Genomic DNA, 18,595 nt, shown 5'->3' with positions numbered 1-18,595 from the left:
ACCCTTGGCTTTCTGCAATCAGGTAAACGGTTGTAAAAAAAAAAAACATCTTTAGATTAGAGCATAAAAGTGCCCGGTTTAGTGAGTGAAACTCCAAAAGTACAATTGGTTAGGGCCTGTTCACACGGGACACATTTGTGCATTAAATAACAGCTAGATGGAAAAAGCTGAACTACTTTTAACTCATTTTACTTTGTAGCCTGCCAAAATAAGAAAATACCCTGTGTGACCTTTCACCCACAGCGTTTAAATCAGTGCTATTATGGCAGCAGCAAACTCATGCAAACATGCATAGCTTGACTTATTTGCTTAAAAGGCCAGATTCTCTCTGACCTTTTGTAAGACCAAATGTCATACCCAGATAAAATTGTCCTCTCTTGCCTGGATGGGAAGACAGTATATTGAGGAAGAAATGTTGGAAATAACTGTATTATTTGTTTACCTGCTGTATTTACAAGGTCAACTGCACATTTTTAATATCAAGACGCATTTCCATTCAAAAGTCAGGGGTCAGGTGTTTTTTTGGAAAGGAAATAATACTTTTATTCAGCAAGGATACATGAAATTGATTAAAAAATAAAACAGTAAAGACGTATAATATTATATTTTTAAAAAATGTTTCAAATAAATTCTGGTCCTTTGACCTTTCTATTCATCAAAGAATCCTTTCGAAAACATTAAAAAATCTTACCGAGCCCTAACGTTTGAATGGTAATGTACACCCACTTAAAATCTGACTCGTACAACTAAAACGGAAACTGAGAGCTCCAACAGAAGAGCATTCATTAATTATTAATCATTGTATCTAATTAGGAAGAGCTGAGTGATTTTATGCAGGGCAAAATATATTTTTAGACTCGTATATATGGGATAATGTACTGTATATTTAGCCAGTTGTTGCCGCAAAATAAGCACTGACAAGGTGATCAGGACCCTGATGTAAAGCAAAGGAGTTTATTTTCCATGAGCAACCAACTGACTGTATATTCTCCCACTTAAAACACAGCTACTTAACCAAATAAATATTAAATTAGACATTAAATATTAAATTTAAGATGAAATTATTTTATTATGGAAGACAGAGACTGCAGAATGATACAAGTGAAACTAACACTGGTTTTAAATTATATGCTATATAATTATGTAGTAAATTATATAATTTAGTGCCATTATATAATAATATTTGACCACAAAATGGCGTGTGAAATTAAAGTTGATATTTAAGAAACACTGTCGTAACTAAATTCATATGTCAAACTCAAACTAAGCCAGCATGGCTGTTTTGGCTTGCCTAACTAGTCTTCATATTCATGTTACACTGAATGAGAGCAATTTTGAAGCCATACAGACAATGCAGCATCAATATAACATACTAAACAGGCTGGTAGAACACTTTTTTTAAGCTGTAGTCTTATATGGGTGCTTAGTGTTAAGCACTACTAAGAAGAAAAAAAAAAACATCTTTAGATTAGAGCATAAAAGTGCCCGGTTTAGTGAGTGAAACTCCAAAAGTACAATTGGTTAGGGCCTGTTCACACGGGACACATTTGTGCATTAAATAACAGCTAGATGGAAAAAGCTGAACTACTTTTAACTCATTTTACTTTGTAGCCTGCCAAAATAAGAAAATACCCTGTGTGACCTTTCACCCACAGCGTTTAAATCAGTGCTATTATGGCAGCAGCAAACTCATGCAAACATGCATAGCTTGACTTATTTGCTTAAAAGGCCAGATTCTCTCTGACCTTTTGTAAGACCAAATGTCATACCCAGATAAAATTGTCCTCTCTTGCCTGGATGGGAAGACAGTATATTGAGGAAGAAATGTTGGAAATAACTGTATTATTTGTTTACCTGCTGTATTTACAAGGTCAACTGCACATTTTTAATATCAAGACGCATTTCCATTCAAAAGTCAGGGGTCAGGTGTTTTTTTGGAAAGGAAATAATACTTTTATTCAGCAAGGATACATGAAATTGATTAAAAAATAAAACAGTAAAGACGTATAATATTATATTTTTAAAAAATGTTTCAAATAAATTCTGGTCCTTTGACCTTTCTATTCATCAAAGAATCCTTTCGAAAACATTAAAAAATCTTACCGAGCCCTAACGTTTGAATGGTAATGTACACCCACTTAAAATCTGACTCGTACAACTAAAACGGAAACTGAGAGCTCCAACAGAAGAGCATTCATTAATTATTAATCATTGTATCTAATTAGGAAGAGCTGAGTGATTTTATGCAGGGCAAAATATATTTTTAGACTCGTATATATGGGATAATGTACTGTATATTTAGCCAGTTGTTGCCGCAAAATAAGCACTGACAAGGTGATCAGGACCCTGATGTAAAGCAAAGGAGTTTATTTTCCATGAGCAACCAACTGACTGTATATTCTCCCACTTAAAACACAGCTACTTAACCAAATAAATATTAAATTAGACATTAAATATTAAATTTAAGATGAAATTATTTTATTATGGAAGACAGAGACTGCAGAATGATACAAGTGAAACTAACACTGGTTTTAAATTATATGCTATATAATTATGTAGTAAATTATATAATTTAGTGCCATTATATAATAATATTTGACCACAAAATGGCGTGTGAAATTAAAGTTGATATTTAAGAAACACTGTCGTAACTAAATTCATATGTCAAACTCAAACTAAGCCAGCATGGCTGTTTTGGCTTGCCTAACTAGTCTTCATATTCATGTTACACTGAATGAGAGCAATTTTGAAGCCATACAGACAATGCAGCATCAATATAACATACTAAACAGGCTGGTAGAACACTTTTTTTAAGCTGTAGTCTTATATGGGTGCTTAGTGTTAAGCACTACTAAGAAGTGAACTTACTTTGCTGCATCTCTCAGATCGACGACACTTCTGATTTTACCGTGTCCATCTTTGAAGCTTGTTTGGTTGGCAACAGTTAATATCCCGTTTCTAGTGATGAAATCGGGAAAGCACCTCTGGAGAACTGACGGAATAGCAAAGAATAAAGAAAAAATTTAAATCCCACTTAATTTTTTGTAAGTATTTATAAGCTGTTGAGGACATGCTTTGTGTCCGTCTGCTCATTTATCTCCAAGGCCTGAATTTCTGAGGTGATAAGCAGCAGCTATCCAAGGGTTTCATATCATTCTGTGCCTCCTTTGCAGATATGGAGAGGATGCAGTGACCTTCTCAGGTTTGGCAGAGACGTTTTCTCTCTTTCTATCTCTTATATTATTCACAATGTTAACATCAAAACAGATATGCTGGCTTCAAAGAGATACAGTGGCCTGAACTGAAACCCCCGATCTCCTGCTATACAGGTTTCTATTCATATTTACATACATTCATGTAATATTTCATTAGTATCTTAATTTTAATTACACATAGTTCTAATGTGAATTAATTTAGCCCACTTATACCCATAAATGTTTGGTTTTCTTTGTTCGGGAACTAGTTTCGAGATTCTCCTGAAATTGTGGATGTTTTTTGAAGCATTTGTACATTATTAATGCTGATGTGCATTTAAATGTTTTGAACTGAAATTTGGCACCAATACAGGCAATTGTAATGAACAATACAAGCAAAGAAAGCATCCATTTGAGTATGTATTCCTCACAAAATTATTCTCTGAAAAAAACTTACATGGTCTGCTTGGCACAATCATTGAGGGACAATCTTCATCCCGAAGCACCTGAGAAACCGGCTGCCAAATGAGAAAGAAAGAAAAAAAAGAAGACGTTTTACAAAAAAAAAAAAAAAAACCTCATACTGCTCTCTACAGTACTTCTCCAGCATGTCAGGCCTGGTTCAAACACAGTCACCATGTGTGAAAATCCAGTGAATCAGCAGAATCAGACCATTGACGGTTTGCATTGGTACATTTACGCACTGACACGCAAAGAAATGTAGGCGCCTACTGGAGCGTACATTTGTGACGTATCAGCCTGCTAAGATGAACCATCGTCATTAAAAGTGCTGATGTATCTGCATATAACAGCTATAATAATCGTCTAGATATAAAACTTTCAACAGGGTTCCAACTCTCTTTTTAATTAATGAATTGATATGAATTTTTAAGTAGTTTGTGATTACTGGATAAGGATTATTCAATTAATTATTAATATATTAATTCCTATCTAATTCATTATTAAATCAATTCAAATCAATTTGCTAATAAATTATTTAGACTTATTTATGAGTCAGCTTGACAATGCATTGAAAACAACCGTCTTAAAAGATTTGCTTAAGACATTCACTTTAAAAATCTCCATGACTTTTCAAATTTCAAGAAAAAAAATTCCCGGCTGCGGGAACCGTTTCAAGAATTTTCAAACTTCAGTGTGCATGTGATCACTGAATTTAAAGGGGTCATGTGATGCTATTTTAAAGATCATTATTTTGTGTAATTGGTGTAACAGAATATGTTGACATGCTTTAATGTTAAAAATACACATTATTTTTCAAATACTGTACATTATTGTAGTTCCTCTATGCCCTGCCTCTCTCAAATGCGTCTACAAACCCTCTCCTTCCGACAAGCACAGTCTGCTCTGATTGGCCAGCTGACCCAGTGCATTGTGATTGGCCGAACACCACAAGCACGCGTCGGAAGCCCCTTTCCATAATCGCGAGCTGCAGCTTTCAACATAAATGTAAAGACAGTAGATGTCCTTAGTTTTGCCATCAGTTCAAGCCCGAAAGGGGAACAGAGTCGAGTGACAGACACAGTGATGATGCTCGTATGTATTTGCAGTACACAAGCCGCGATTAAGAAAGCTGACTCCACTGTGATGTGACCCTGTCTCTCTCTCACGCACACACACACTTCATCCCGAAGCACCTGAGAAACCGGCTGCCAAATGAGAAAGAAAGAAAAAAAAGAAGACGTTTTACAAAAAAAAAAAAAAAAACCTCATACTGCTCTCTACAGTACTTCTCCAGCATGTCAGTCCTGGCTCAAACACAGTCACCATGTGTGAAAATCCAGTGAATCAGCAGAATCAGACCATTGACGGTTTGCATTGGTACATTTACGCACTGACACGCAAAGAAATGTAGGCGCCTACTGGAGCGTACATTTGTGACGTATCAGCCTGCTAAGATGAACCATCGTCATTAAAAGTGCTGATGTATCTGCATATAACAGCTATAATAATCGTCTAGATATAAAACTTTCAACAGGGTTCCAACTCTCTTTTTAATTAATGAATTGATATGAATTTTTAAGTAGTTTGTGATTACTGGATAAGGATTATTCAATTAATTATTAATATATTAATTCCTATCTAATTCATTATTAAATCAATTCAAATCAATTTGCTAATAAATTATTTAGACTTATTTATGAGTCAGCTTGACAATGCATTGAAAACAACCGTCTTAAAAGATTTGCTTAAGACATTCACTTTAAAAATCTCCATGACTTTTCAAATTTCAAGAAAAAAAATTCCCGGCTGCGGGAACCGTTTCAAGAATTTTCAAACTTCAGTGTGCATGTGATCACTGAATTTAAAGGGGTCATGTGATGCTATTTTAAAGATCATTATTTTGTGTATTTGGTGTAACAGAATATGTTGACATGCTTTAATGTTAAAAATACACATTATTTTTCAAATACTGTACATTATTGTAGTTCCTCTATGCCCTGCCTCTCTCAAATGCGTCTACAAAGCCTCTCCTTCCGACAAGCACAGTCTGCTCTGATTGGCCAGCTGACCCAGTGCATTGTGATTGGCCGAACACCACAAGCACGCGTCGGAAGCCCCTTTCCATAATCGCGAGCTGCAGCTTTCAACATAAATGTAAAGACAGTAGATGTCCTTAGTTTTGCCATCAGTTCAAGCCCGAAAGGGGAACAGAGTCGAGTGACAGACACAGTGATGATGCTCGTATGTATTTGCAGTACACAAGCCGCGATTAAGAAAGCTGACTCCACTGTGATGTGACCCTGTCTCTCTCTCACGCACACACACACACACACACACACACGACGCAATACTCTACACGACGCAAAACTCCGCATTTGAACAGTCAATAGCAAATAATTAAACTATTAAGAAAACATACTTACAGTAGCTGATTCAGAATAAGCGCCAGATTGTCATAGCAAAGTCGGAATTGACCCATTTTTATTTTTTAGAAATAGCCTTTGCACAGCCAGCCTTGTAGGCTTCTCTCCTAGGTTCACAAAACTGTCGTCCATAAAATGCGTTGCATAAATTCGAACATCTGGGTTGTGCTGTTCTGTTGTAAATAAATCTTAACCAATGATTCCTCATTGCATCTACTTTCGGAAGTCCAAATAAAGTGCTTTTGCTATCGCACAGAAACACACAGCGTCTCCCTGACATGGCTGCATCAACACTACTGCGGATCCTGAAACCACGCCTTCTTTCTTTGCATGAACATTTGGGCGGCATTACGCAAATATTTCCACATCGTGATGTAGAGATGTGGGAGCATGTTTGAATGAGGCGTTTTAGCCCCGTCTGGATCAGCCTTCTCTTTTAGATAGAATAAATCCTTTTGTGGGAGAGCTTTGTAACTCTGTAGATCTTATACATGCACAAATAGCTACATAACACACTAAAGAAAAGGACAAATAGAAATCGCATCATATGACCCCTTTAAACAAAGTTTTGGTTCTTGCGGATACTCTTCCGTCTCCACATGGTACCTTATCAGGATTGTTGAAGCCAGGCTTGCAGAATTGCTTGTAGTATTCCCAGTAGCTTTTATTGCGTCTGTAGTTGTATTGCATGTCGATGTAAGTGGCAAATCTGTCTGGGCACTTGGATACACACAGCTGGGGTAAACAAGAAAGAAAGAGAAGCATAAAGTGCTAAATACAGAGCGATCCAGCTTAGACAAAATGACAGATAGTTTGCAAATAGTGTCTGTATTACCTGAGTTGTAGGGCACTGAAGGTTAATGAGGACTGTAGGATTGGCACATTGCAAAATATTGAAGTAAAATAATATGGCTTTATTTCTGTGGAGGAGAAAGAAGGTGTTTCAATCCATCTAATAAATAAATCTCATACCTAATATATTAAGTATGAGATTACTTTTAAATATTTTATACAATTATTTAAGTATAACAGCATTAACACCTCAATTTCTCTCAAGCTCATACTCACGCATTAGGAGTACCCTGCTGTCCACAGAACTGCCCATAGCTATCTGTCGGGTAGACAACTTTCCGGGGATCCCCATGCATCCAAGCTTAAAAAACATAACACAAGCCATGTCATCTGAATCATGTTTCTCAAATAAGTTTACCACAGTTGCAATTCAAGCGTCATGCATTTCATATAACTGCTGGGGGAAAAAAACCTCAGTATTTATGGCAACACTGAAACTACACCCACTGCTGAGAAGGAACAGGCAGAAGCAAAGAGGCCAAACACGAACAGATGCATGAAAAAACTAACTAAAAATAAAGTGAAACCTCTTCATTTAATTCCGAGCATAAGAGGCTCTTTATGTAATTGAATACGAGTGATTTGAGTCCACAGTGAATCGAACACACTACAGCTCTGTGGAGAAGGATTCTGCCTGGTGATTTAATTTTCTCCACTTAAGTCTGCATAGAAAAGTGAATTTGAGTTTCAGGGCTCACGGAATGTCACCTCAAGCCTAAACCGGTCACATGAGTTATTAGTGCACTTCAAAGAGCAAGAGAAAAGCTAGTCGTATTAATTTAGCCTAGTCAGGATTAAACAGATAAGAGCAGAGTAGAGTGAGATCCGCATGACAAAGAAAAAGCACTGTGGGAGAAACCGCGAGTCTTACACTTCACAGACCCAACATGTACAGTTTATATAATTACAATTTAATATAAATTAAAATGGAACATTTTAAACTATGTGATTTATTCCTGTGATGGCAAAGCTGAATTTTCAGCAGCCATTTCTTCAATCTTAGATGTCATATTATCTTCCAGAAATCATTCTGAAAAACTAAAAAAAAAATTTATTTAGATTTTGCATCACAGAACTTTTGGGCGCCACTATATATATATATATCAATCATAGCAGCACATTTCCAGCAAAGACAGATCCAACAGTTGGCAAGCTGTGAGTCTCCCAGAAACGGCACAAGAGAAAAGCCTGTGACAGTTTTAACCACAGACTCCACATTTAAACCACAAATGATGTAACCGATCAAATGTCACAGCGAATGAACGGGTTCTTGCTTTTTTGAGAATGGACTAAATGACTGTCCTTATAAAAACAGCCACATACGGTGAGGGGAGTGTAACTGAACATAATGACACTGCATTAGGCTGCTGTTTACGACTGACGCTCCCCCGCCGCTTCTATTTGGCTGCTTAATAGCGCTGGATTCATGAGCCGCATTACACAACCCTCTCTGCTGAAGCGTACGTTAATGAGCGTAACTCACCCACTGTTCCCAGAACGATGTAACCGAGGATGACGATCACAAAGATCACACAGCAAAGCACGTCTGTGCAGCCCCTGCAGTGGGAATGTGAGAAAAGAGAATGTAAGGGAGAGAATGTGAGCACTGAATGAATAAATTACACTATATTTACATTCATAATAGCATTTCAGTAAGTATATAAGTAAACTAATTACAGTGGGGAAAAAAAGTATTTAGTCAGCCACCAATTGTGCAAGTTCTCCCACTTAAAAAGATGAGAGAGGCCTGTAATTTTCATCATAGGTATACCTCAACTATGAGAGACAAAATGAGAAAAAAAAATCCAGAAAATCACATTGTAGGTTGTGAACTCTCAATCTATAAACAAAATAACATTCACTAACACAGTGTGTTAAAAAAAACACATACAGGTACATCTACACAGAGCACATATACTGTATTTGTGATTGTTTTTTCCCCTGCTGACTGTAACCCCATCAGAACAGACTTGTGACCCATTTTTGGGTGCCAACCTACTAGTTGAAAACAACTAAATAGCAGCTTTGCAGACAGAGAAAATGAGGCTGAGGTCACAGCAGGGCAACAGAAAAGATTAATTGATGTGCTGCATCCTCATTAGCACATTATTCATCCTAAATAGTATGCAAGCAATTAAGTAGTGCACAGGGTGGTTATTGTTAACTAAATACTAAAACTATTAAAACCTGTATTACATGAATGAAAATGAGAAATGTTGCCTTGACAACTACCTGAAATAAAAGTTGAAGTACTAAAATGATTAAAACTGAAATAAAAAAATAACAAATAATAATAATAAAAAGACAAAAGAAAAACTGTATTAAAACTAGAAATAAATTTATAATGAAAACTGAAAATATAAAAATAAAATCTAATTCAAAACATTAATAAATACTATAATAGTATATAAATAATACTAAAGTGATACTGTAGTGCATCCTAAATTATAATACACTAAACATAATAAGCTAGAAATGCCAAGATAATACACTCCATTAAAAAGTACCTGAATGCAAGGACAAATATACGAAAGCAGTTTTTAAAAAAGAAATCGAAAGTTAAGCAAGACTGAACTTTAAGCTAATGAGTTAGCTAGATGGTAACAAGATGCTGCAAGGAGGTCTGTAGCATACTTTACAATGTGGTAACATGTCCTCATACTACACATTTAAAAGTATATATACATACCTATAGTGCAGAGTATATGCTAATTTGGACATAGCCATACAGTTCAGTAGGGCAGTAAACTTCAGTTTTGTGTAGTTCTGACTGGACTAAACCAAATTTGACAAACTCGCAGCATACAGCAGCTTTTGAGTGGACAGCTAATGTGGATGACAGTAGAAATGAGTGACGTGTCTGATGTGTAAACTACAAACTCACAGTGTCATCTGTAACAGCGTTCCCTGAGCTATATTTAAATTCCACTCAACACAGATGGGGAGTGGGTGGTTGCGTCGGGCCACTTTCACACAAAGGTGCGGATTTGACGTGATACTGGTAGTCAGTGACATTTAATGCAATACAGCTTGGGTGATATTTTTGGAGATATAGCGTTAATGGACTAGTGGAAAAGTGGCCAACTAAGAATATAAGATTCACAGATTGATTGAAAAGAACCACTTGCAAAGATTGATCTGTTCACAAATCCATCTGGTCACGGCAGTTCTGCTCACTGGAGATGATTTTCAGATGTTCCTTACACAAAACTATCTTGTGATTTTAGAAGACTCAGTGCAAAAGTCATATGGACTTTTATGATGCTTTCTGTAGCTAGATATACGTGATCACTATAATCTGCCATTGTATAGAAAATGTCTGTGTGAAGAAACTTCATTTTGTGCTCCATGAAAAATTAAATTAAAAAAATATTTATCTCTTTCATCAAATTATCTAAATCATCGTCTCTTGATTTATCAAACCATAAACTAAAAAAAAAAAATTATCATCATATTATTACTGAGCCACTATGATAAACAACTAGGTCAGCTGTGACACGAATTGTACCGCACCTCATCACAGCAAACATAGCACAGTAAAGTACTGCATGCTGTGCTAACCCAACAGAGCTTAAGCGTTTTACATCAGTCAACCCTAATTAGCAGTAGCTGGGCCTTATAAATACGGACTAAGCACAGGAAAACCCCATTAGAAACACGCTGGGTTGCACACTGTGATGGCCACTTTCTACTGGGAGCAACAAAAAATACATTGAAACCCAGGGCTTGTTTTCCAGTAATAGCAGAATGACCTCACAATCTGCTGAATCCTATTGAGTTTGACTGTTAATGAGGCAAAGCAACTCTAGAAATGTGAGCAACAGTTATTGATTTCTCTGCTCCTGTGGGGTGAAAGCCGTGCTGTCCGCAATCACTGCTGAACTAACCACTGATCCACCAGCAACTCTGGATCAGAGCGAGAAACAGGCCAGCGGAGTGACAGGTCCATGAATGAAGTCAATATTTTTATCAATAACAGACACATGCAAATCAGGACAAATCAAAAGACAATGCTTTGAAGGTGTGCATGTGTGTTTGTTTTTGACCTAGCTGTATTTGGGAGGCATTATTGCCACTACATATTGGCAGAAGTATATATATATATATATATATATATATATACACACATACACACTAGAAAGGAATGAATAAAATCTAAAAGTTGTATTTTAGGGTTAGATTTGATATTCGGTGGTAAGCTTAGTCTATTTTAGTTAGATCTGGCTTAATTTAAAACAATAGGAAGTTCCCTTTTAGATATGCATGTATTTGTCAAGCTGCTCTTATTTTGCCCATTAGAAAACAAATGTATAAATTATGTAATGTAAATTTATATACAAATTATACTTATTATAATAATTATTATAATTGACAAAATTATACATTTTATAATTTATTTATGTATATATATATATATATATATATATATATGTATATTTATACACACACGGAAATAAAACAATAATACAATAAAATACCAATAATAATAATAATAATACAAATAATAATACGTAAATGTGTATATCTTGTGACACAAATCAAATCAAATCCAAAAAGCATCACAAGGAAGTAAGATTTACTCTACCTGTGGTGAACAGGTCCTCTGAATGTGGGGTCAAATTTGTGTGGCTCCCCTGTAATGCAAAAACAGTGTCAAAATCACATTTTAAAAGTGAAAAATACAATTGCAAAAATTCAAGTGCCCCCAAAATAATTTAATCTATTCTTGTTAGGAGCTGCTAGGAGCTATCCTCGTAAGCTGCTGACCAGGTCAAAGAGCAAACAAACTAACTGATTTCAGAACAAGCCTAAAATAAAACAATGCACAACAATGTCACCACCATGTTCACGTAAACAAAGCATTCGATCAAGTAGGTCTGAACTGCCCCACAATGTCTAAGGAGTGCAACTGAGCCATAACAAAGCACGGGCAAACAAAAGAATGTACCTGCCAGCCACAGTTCTAAACACACTGGATGATTTTGACAAAGCTCACAGAGTGATATTTCTCCTCGCCAAAGTATTTACAGTAAGTTCCTACCCAATTCTGCTTTGTAGTATCCTCCTTTTGGTCTGGTCATGTTCAATGTTCTCTGAACGAAGACACTATGTGTTTATATAATGTTGCTGTGCGTGTGTCACTTCCTATGAGGGCTGAGGCGGTTTCTTCTTGCCTTTCTCCAATCGGTTAATCATTACACACAAAGCCGTGTTTGCGAGAGGAGGTGGAAGAGATATCAGGCTGGTGGGCGTTTGCATCGCTTCCATCTGCCTCTCTCTCTCACTATCCACTCTCTACTTCTTCACTTGTTCCTTTTCCTCTTTCTCGCTCGCTCACAAAGGAAACAAAACTGGTGTCTCGCGACTCAGATTGGTAGCATCCACTGACACACCAGACACAATGAGACAACAGCACGGCAGCCACCTGCTCAAAGCTTTGCACACACACACACACAGAGACTCAGAAAGTGCTGTTTGTACAACGCCAAGCATACCATCACTTCTCATCTCAGTGGAATTAACATCCTGATGTTTTACTAACACAATTAATAGATACAATTCTTACATTTAAATGGACAGACTCACTGTCTGGAGCAAATTTTGACAGAACAGAACGAATACGTAGGTCTGCTAGGATCTGTGCCAGTGTATCTGAACAAGCTGAGTGGACAGACGTCAGCCGTCACATATGATGATGCAAGCCTAGGTGGCCCAAGTTGAGAGATCAGACAGTGATACCATCATGCAAGTCTTAGCTGGTTTAAACTGGTTTTCAGCTGATCTTAGATGCTGATAAGTCCCCAAAACCACTATAAAACAGACCACCCTGACCAAGATATGAGAACCAGCTAAAACCGGCAAACCACCTTGGTTGGTTTAAGCGTTTTTTTGTTTCGATGCAGCGTTATGACGCAATCATGATGTCATGTATGATGCCATGTTTATGATGGCATCAGTAGGCTGATTTGAGGAGAGTGAATGGCATATTCTCTAAAGTAGGCCTGCAACAATCATATTGCAATTTTGTTTAATCTGTCAGTTATTTATTCAATTGGATCTAATTTTTTTATTCCATCAAAATATGTGCAAATTAATGGTTAATACTAAAAACAAACTTATGCCTGTATGCTATATATTGTGTGAGGGAAAAAATATAAATGTTAAAAACTATAAAGTGCATATAGCTTTTCACACTATCATTATGCATTTTTGTGAAAAACAACAACTAGTTTTTCTTTCTAAAAACAGCCAAATTGACTAATTCTGTATTCAAATATTCAATATTTCTGTTCATTTTCCTTATAGAATGTGGCGGGAGGAGCAAACGAGTCAGGCTGTCGCGATTCGTCGATTTTATTCGACTGTTCGATTTTTTAAAATCTTCGACTTCATTTTGCTCGCGTCGACTAACCGTCAAAATACCAGAAGTGGCGCATATCACAGACGAGAATGTATAAAACACATTATTAGTCTGTTTTCCAAGGCTGCATGATATCTTAAACTCATTTAACAATCATAATAAAGCATAATAGTGAATTCACAAACACTACGATTTAATTAAATAATTATATGTGATGCAGTTCTAATACAGTATATGCACTTTAATTATTTACATGCGTGTAGGTTAAAGCTGCAGTCCATAACTTTTTTTACGCTAATACACACTACTCATAGTCACAAATGCTGATGTTGTTAACATTAATAATTTGAGAATAAAGTATAACAATAATAATAATTTGAATGGTTTGATGTGAAATGAGCTAACCGATCTTTAGATTTAATTACCATTGGTAGCGAGATTTATGGTAATGCTTTTTTCCTCAGTTGGTCAGAACAAACGTGGCAGACTTGTTACTTACTTGTTCAGATGGCAATATAGACCAATTTGGAGTAGACGTCACTGTTACGTCACTTGCAGCTACGCGCGCATTGTGGTGGCAGAAAAACACTGGGAACAGGTGGAGGGAAACGGGTAAAATCCATGGAATAAGAGAAAAAATGTATTGTTGTGCCTTTGAATGTCAGAATCGGAATGCAAATTATTTTTATATAACACTGTCATCAAAGACGCCATTTGAAGCTAAACGCAGACCTGCTATGATATCCTACTTTTAAAGCAGAAATTTGATTTAAACAATAGGTCTATATAATATTCATATAGGGGACATATTGTATTAGCCCTACAGTTGAAATACATGCATGAAATACTATTTAAACCTATAACATTTTACATAACATTTACCTATTTTCTCACAATTCAGACTTTTTTTTCTTGCTAATGCAAGTTTATATCTCCTAGTTCAGACTTCATAACTTTATTCAAGTCAACAATTGCGAGTTTGTCAATTCTGAGGAAAAAAAGGCAGAAGTGTGGGATTATAAACTAAAAAGAAAGAATGACGAGTTGATTTTTCTTACTAGAATTGTGAGATATAATCTCGGGATTGCAAGAAAAAAGTCAATTTTGAAATATAAACTCAAAATTACATTTTTATTATTTTATTCCATGGCTTGAATAAACTGCTACACAAAAACGTCATCACTGTTTGCAAACACTGAAATTGGTCTATACAGTGAAAATTCTTATTTGGGTCATATTCCAAGACGTAGACGTAGTACAGTAAATATCCACACCGGTGCGGTGACTGACTGCCACACATACTCTTCTGATAGATTCATCCGTGCTGGAGCCGCACCGACTCACAACCCATGCAAGCTAGATAATTCCGCACACAGCTGCAATTCCAGGTTTTCAAACACAGATGGCGACAAACAGGCAAAACTTACGGACTGCAGCTTTAAGTACATGCTTCACACAGCGGCTTCGTTCACAGTAGTTCCACAGGAACTGTTATCACAGTGTGGAGTGTCTCAAACTCTGATAATAAACCCAAACTGAGTTTGGGATTATTATAAAGTTAATCCGGGAACGCAACATGCACCATTTCATCAGATTTGTAAGGTAAATCATTTATAAATCTGTCCATCTCATAGTCCAAATCACTGAAATCAAAGTTCAGTATTATAGTGTAAGAATGACAACATATTCACGTGTTCTAGTCTACTACTAATAAAATTATAATAAGAAAAACACTTTTTAAAGGAATATTTACCAGAAATATTATTTACCTAAATTTATTTAGGAGAAACATGTAAATGTGCAGTATTTCTGAAAAAAATTTACACTTTTTTTTTTTTTTTTATAAAATCAATTAATTGTAGATTCTTTTGATTATTAAAATTTAACGGAACCATGAAAATGGAATCCAGAAAATAATGGAAAACTGAATTTGGTAAAGATAAAACCGTAAAACTCAATTAATTAGGCTTTTTGATTAATAAAATGTAATTTAACCATTAAAACAGAGTATAGAAAAAAGAAAATGGAAAAAAATGAATTTGGAAATAAAACGGATTTCATAGGGCCCTATAATTATAATAAAAAAAATTTGTGGTAATAAAAATACATGTAAGTGAACAATAGCCTTTAAAATTACTTAAAATACATCTATAATAGCAATGAGGCAATAATAATGAATTCAAATAAAGTATCAAAAGCAAGAAATCATATGGTTTTATTGAACAAAATTTTTAAAATACATAATGTATTATAAACAATAGAGCTAATGTACATTACGCATAACAACAAAGGCCTGCAGAGGGCGCCAACGGCCTGACGATTGTTTTTACACATTACTGTGCCGATCTAATACTTGTTTAATATTGACCAAGCACCATATCATTCAAATATCCACTTAATCTTTAATATTTGGTCATTTCTTTAGGACAGAAATGATAGAAAAAAGAAAATGGAAAAAAATGAATTTGGAAATAAAACGGATTTCATAGGGCCCTATAATTATAATAAAAAAAATTTGTGGTAATAAAAATACATGTAAGTGAACAATAGCCTTTAAAATTACTTAAAATACATCTATAATAGCAATGAGGCAATAATAATGAATTCAAATAAAGTATCAAAAGCAAGAAATCATATGGTTTTATTGAACAAAATTTTTAAAATACATAATGTATTATAAACAATAGAGCTAATGTACATTACGCATAACAACAAAGGCCTGCAGAGGGCGCCAACGGCCTGACGATTGTTTTTACACATTACTGTGCCGATCTAATACTTGTTTAATATTGACCAAGCACCATATCATTCAAATATCCACTTAATCTTTCATATTTGGTCATTTCTTTAGGACAGAAATGCTATAGCCACTGTGAAATGAATATGTGGACATCAAAACGTGTAAACTCAGAGTGAGGGTTTGAGCTTTTATTTTGGTGTCCTCGTTGTGCCGGGGAATCGTGAAGGAAGGGCAGTGTTCAGAAAGGAGGGGTCCAGGTAGGGGGCGGAGTCCGACAGCTGCACGCGCTCCCCTCTCTGGTCCAGGCCAGGGCACGAGGGTCGGCGACTTCGTCACAGCGGCTCATCTTCCCTGGCCCGCGGCGCTTCAGGGGATTGACGGCCCGGCATCCTGGCCCGTCGACCGCGTCACGGGTGCAGTTCCATTCCGGACAGCAGGTCCGGCAGCTCGTGTCTCTGGCGGCGTGGGAGTCCCTCTACGCTCTCCCCTCCTGGACCCACGAGAACACCAGCGTGCACGCACTTCAGGTGTGCCTCATCTCACGCCGCCAGACCTGGCTGTTTCTGCGCCCCTCCTCTCTCACACACTCACTCCTGTCGGGAGCCTGGTGAAGGGCGGCGATTAAGGGACGGGGTGATGATGATAATTTGGGGAGGCAGCCGATCCGTCACAAGACATAAACAAGTATTTATGATAACCAAGTTTGTTCTCCATTCAAGTGGGTGGGGCTTCATGCTCACTGTATTGCTTATCACTAATCAAACGTTTCAGAGGAGCTTCTGATTGATTCAGTGGCAATTTAGACTTAGCTCTTATTAGCCAAAATAACAGCTCTGTTACTCTGAGAAACCACAGAAGATCCTTCACGTTCATACAACAACCAATTGCAAAAACATTCTGAACCTCTTGACCTTGGCAAAGGAGAAGAAAAGAGGACTACACACACAAGAGTTTGGATGAGCTCCAAAAAGCAGAAGTCAGCTCTGTTCCTCCGTCTCTATTATCATGAGAGCTTAACTACATGCTGAGCTGTAAACAATGTGAATTTAAGGAATGTCCACTCTTTTTAAACTATACTCTGGGGGAAAAAATGGTGTAAAAACTATTTTTACTCAGAAACTGCTAGTATATCTCACAAATAATTCATCAGCAAGTAACACATTGAATTAAACATGAAATTCTTAAGAAAAAAAGACTGAAATCTACAAGTATTTTCTTGTAAAATGTAGCTACTCCAATCATTTTTGTTGTATCGAATTATCTAAAGATGTGCATTTAGACATTACTTTCTGTGAAATCGAGAGTTTGAGGACAATAAACGGCAAAAAGAACTGCAATTCAGTATTTATATACTGTTTGATGGGTGCTTTGTGTGTGAGCTGTCAGAACAGTGTACGAGTACTGAATTGAGTTCTCTTTTTTTCGTCTTACTGTGCTTGAAATTGCGTGAAAGTTTAAAATGGCAAAGCTTATAAGCACAAGCAAAGGATAAACTTTCATGACACTGCAACATTGCAACTTCACACCAGGGCAATGCAAGACAGTACCAGTTGTCAAATTTATACTGATTTCTCACATTTACCGTCTCCTCTATACTGACTACAGTTACACTTAGTCAGAGAGATGAGTCTCAGAGAAAAGAAAAAAACACAGAGACAAAAGAGAAAGAAAAAAAGATGAGAAGGATAAATAGCCATAAAGAATACAGGCAGGCATGAGAGAAAGAAAGATGAGCAGGAGAGAGAGAGAGAGAGACAGAGAGGATCAAAGAATAAGACACTGTGGCCATGCGACTGGACAAACAGGTAAGGACATCTGGAATATGCCCGAGGTATTATTGGAATAACAACATCAGCATTGCTTGCTCTGTCCCATCTGACTATATGTTTGAGAAGGGTGCTCGTGAACACACTCGTTATGGCCATTACATGCTTTTGATATGCCCGTCAACTACAAAACAGCAAATGAGTTCACACACTGAGAGCAGTGTCTTGCAGGCCTTGCTGTATAACACAAGCCTCTTTCATGGTTTCTCCATAAGGAACAGCCTGGGAAAGCGCACAGGTACAGACAGCATGGGTTTGGTCGAATGGAAACTCTGTGTGGTTACTTTTTCCTCTTCCTACCAGAACATGGAGTTCCCACCCCATGGCATTAAGTCACAAACAAGTCCCTGACATATGCTGCATCTCAATTGTGACCTCAAGAGGACTGGCTGGAAATAATTTCTTTTCACTGTTAGTTTTAAATGAATTAACAAAACTATCAAACCAATACACAAACAGATAAATAAATATCCAAACAGACAATTGTTTTGTGCAAAGATGAAAACAGAAATCCAGAAGAAACAGACGAGTGGTTGATAAATGTTTTTTTTTTCAGCAAATGTCATTAAATATGTAAAATGATATCATAGTATAATTTCAGCATTTGTGTGTGCTTATTAAATCAGTAAAATTAAACTAAATATAATGTACATTGTTTATTTGTGACTAATATATATATATATATATATATATATATATATATATATATATATATATGTATACACACACACACACAC

At 36.4% G+C, this 18,595-nt stretch overlaps 1 protein-coding gene across 4 annotated transcripts in view; it reads right to left on the bottom strand.

Moving 5' to 3' along the window:
• The window catches only part of LOC107548439 (choline transporter-like protein 5-B), a 47,786-nt gene that overhangs the window by 11,968 nt on the left and 17,223 nt on the right, over nt 1–18,595 (bottom strand). For 2 of the 4 annotated variants that reach the window (XM_016229126.1, XM_016229136.1), the window contains exons 1-8: nt 11,973–12,396; nt 11,517–11,565; nt 8,415–8,488; nt 7,148–7,232; nt 6,915–6,999; nt 6,686–6,814; nt 3,652–3,712; nt 2,869–2,992 (exon numbers count right to left, since the gene is read on the bottom strand). In XM_016229126.1, the coding sequence (XP_016084612.1) occupies nt 2,869–2,992; nt 3,652–3,712; nt 6,686–6,814; nt 6,915–6,999; nt 7,148–7,232; nt 8,415–8,488; nt 11,517–11,565; nt 11,973–12,012 (647 nt within the window). In that variant the 5' untranslated portion in view covers nt 12,013–12,396. Of the gene's footprint in view, nt 1–2,868; nt 2,993–3,651; nt 3,713–6,685; nt 6,815–6,914; nt 7,000–7,147; nt 7,233–8,414; nt 8,489–11,516; nt 11,566–11,972; nt 12,397–18,595 lie in introns of those variants that run through there. The other 2 variants (XM_016229112.1, XM_016229119.1) reach the window with 2 other exon arrangements.

Source organism: Sinocyclocheilus grahami, unplaced genomic scaffold, assembly GCF_001515645.1.
Source record: "Sinocyclocheilus grahami isolate Dianchi unplaced genomic scaffold, SAMN03320097.WGS_v1.1 scaffold16.1, whole genome shotgun sequence".
In the NCBI taxonomy this organism is placed as follows: domain Eukaryota; kingdom Metazoa; phylum Chordata; class Actinopteri; order Cypriniformes; family Cyprinidae; genus Sinocyclocheilus; species Sinocyclocheilus grahami.
The sequence above is the reverse complement of the archived record's forward strand: the minus strand, read 5'-3'. Positions and strand labels throughout refer to the sequence as shown.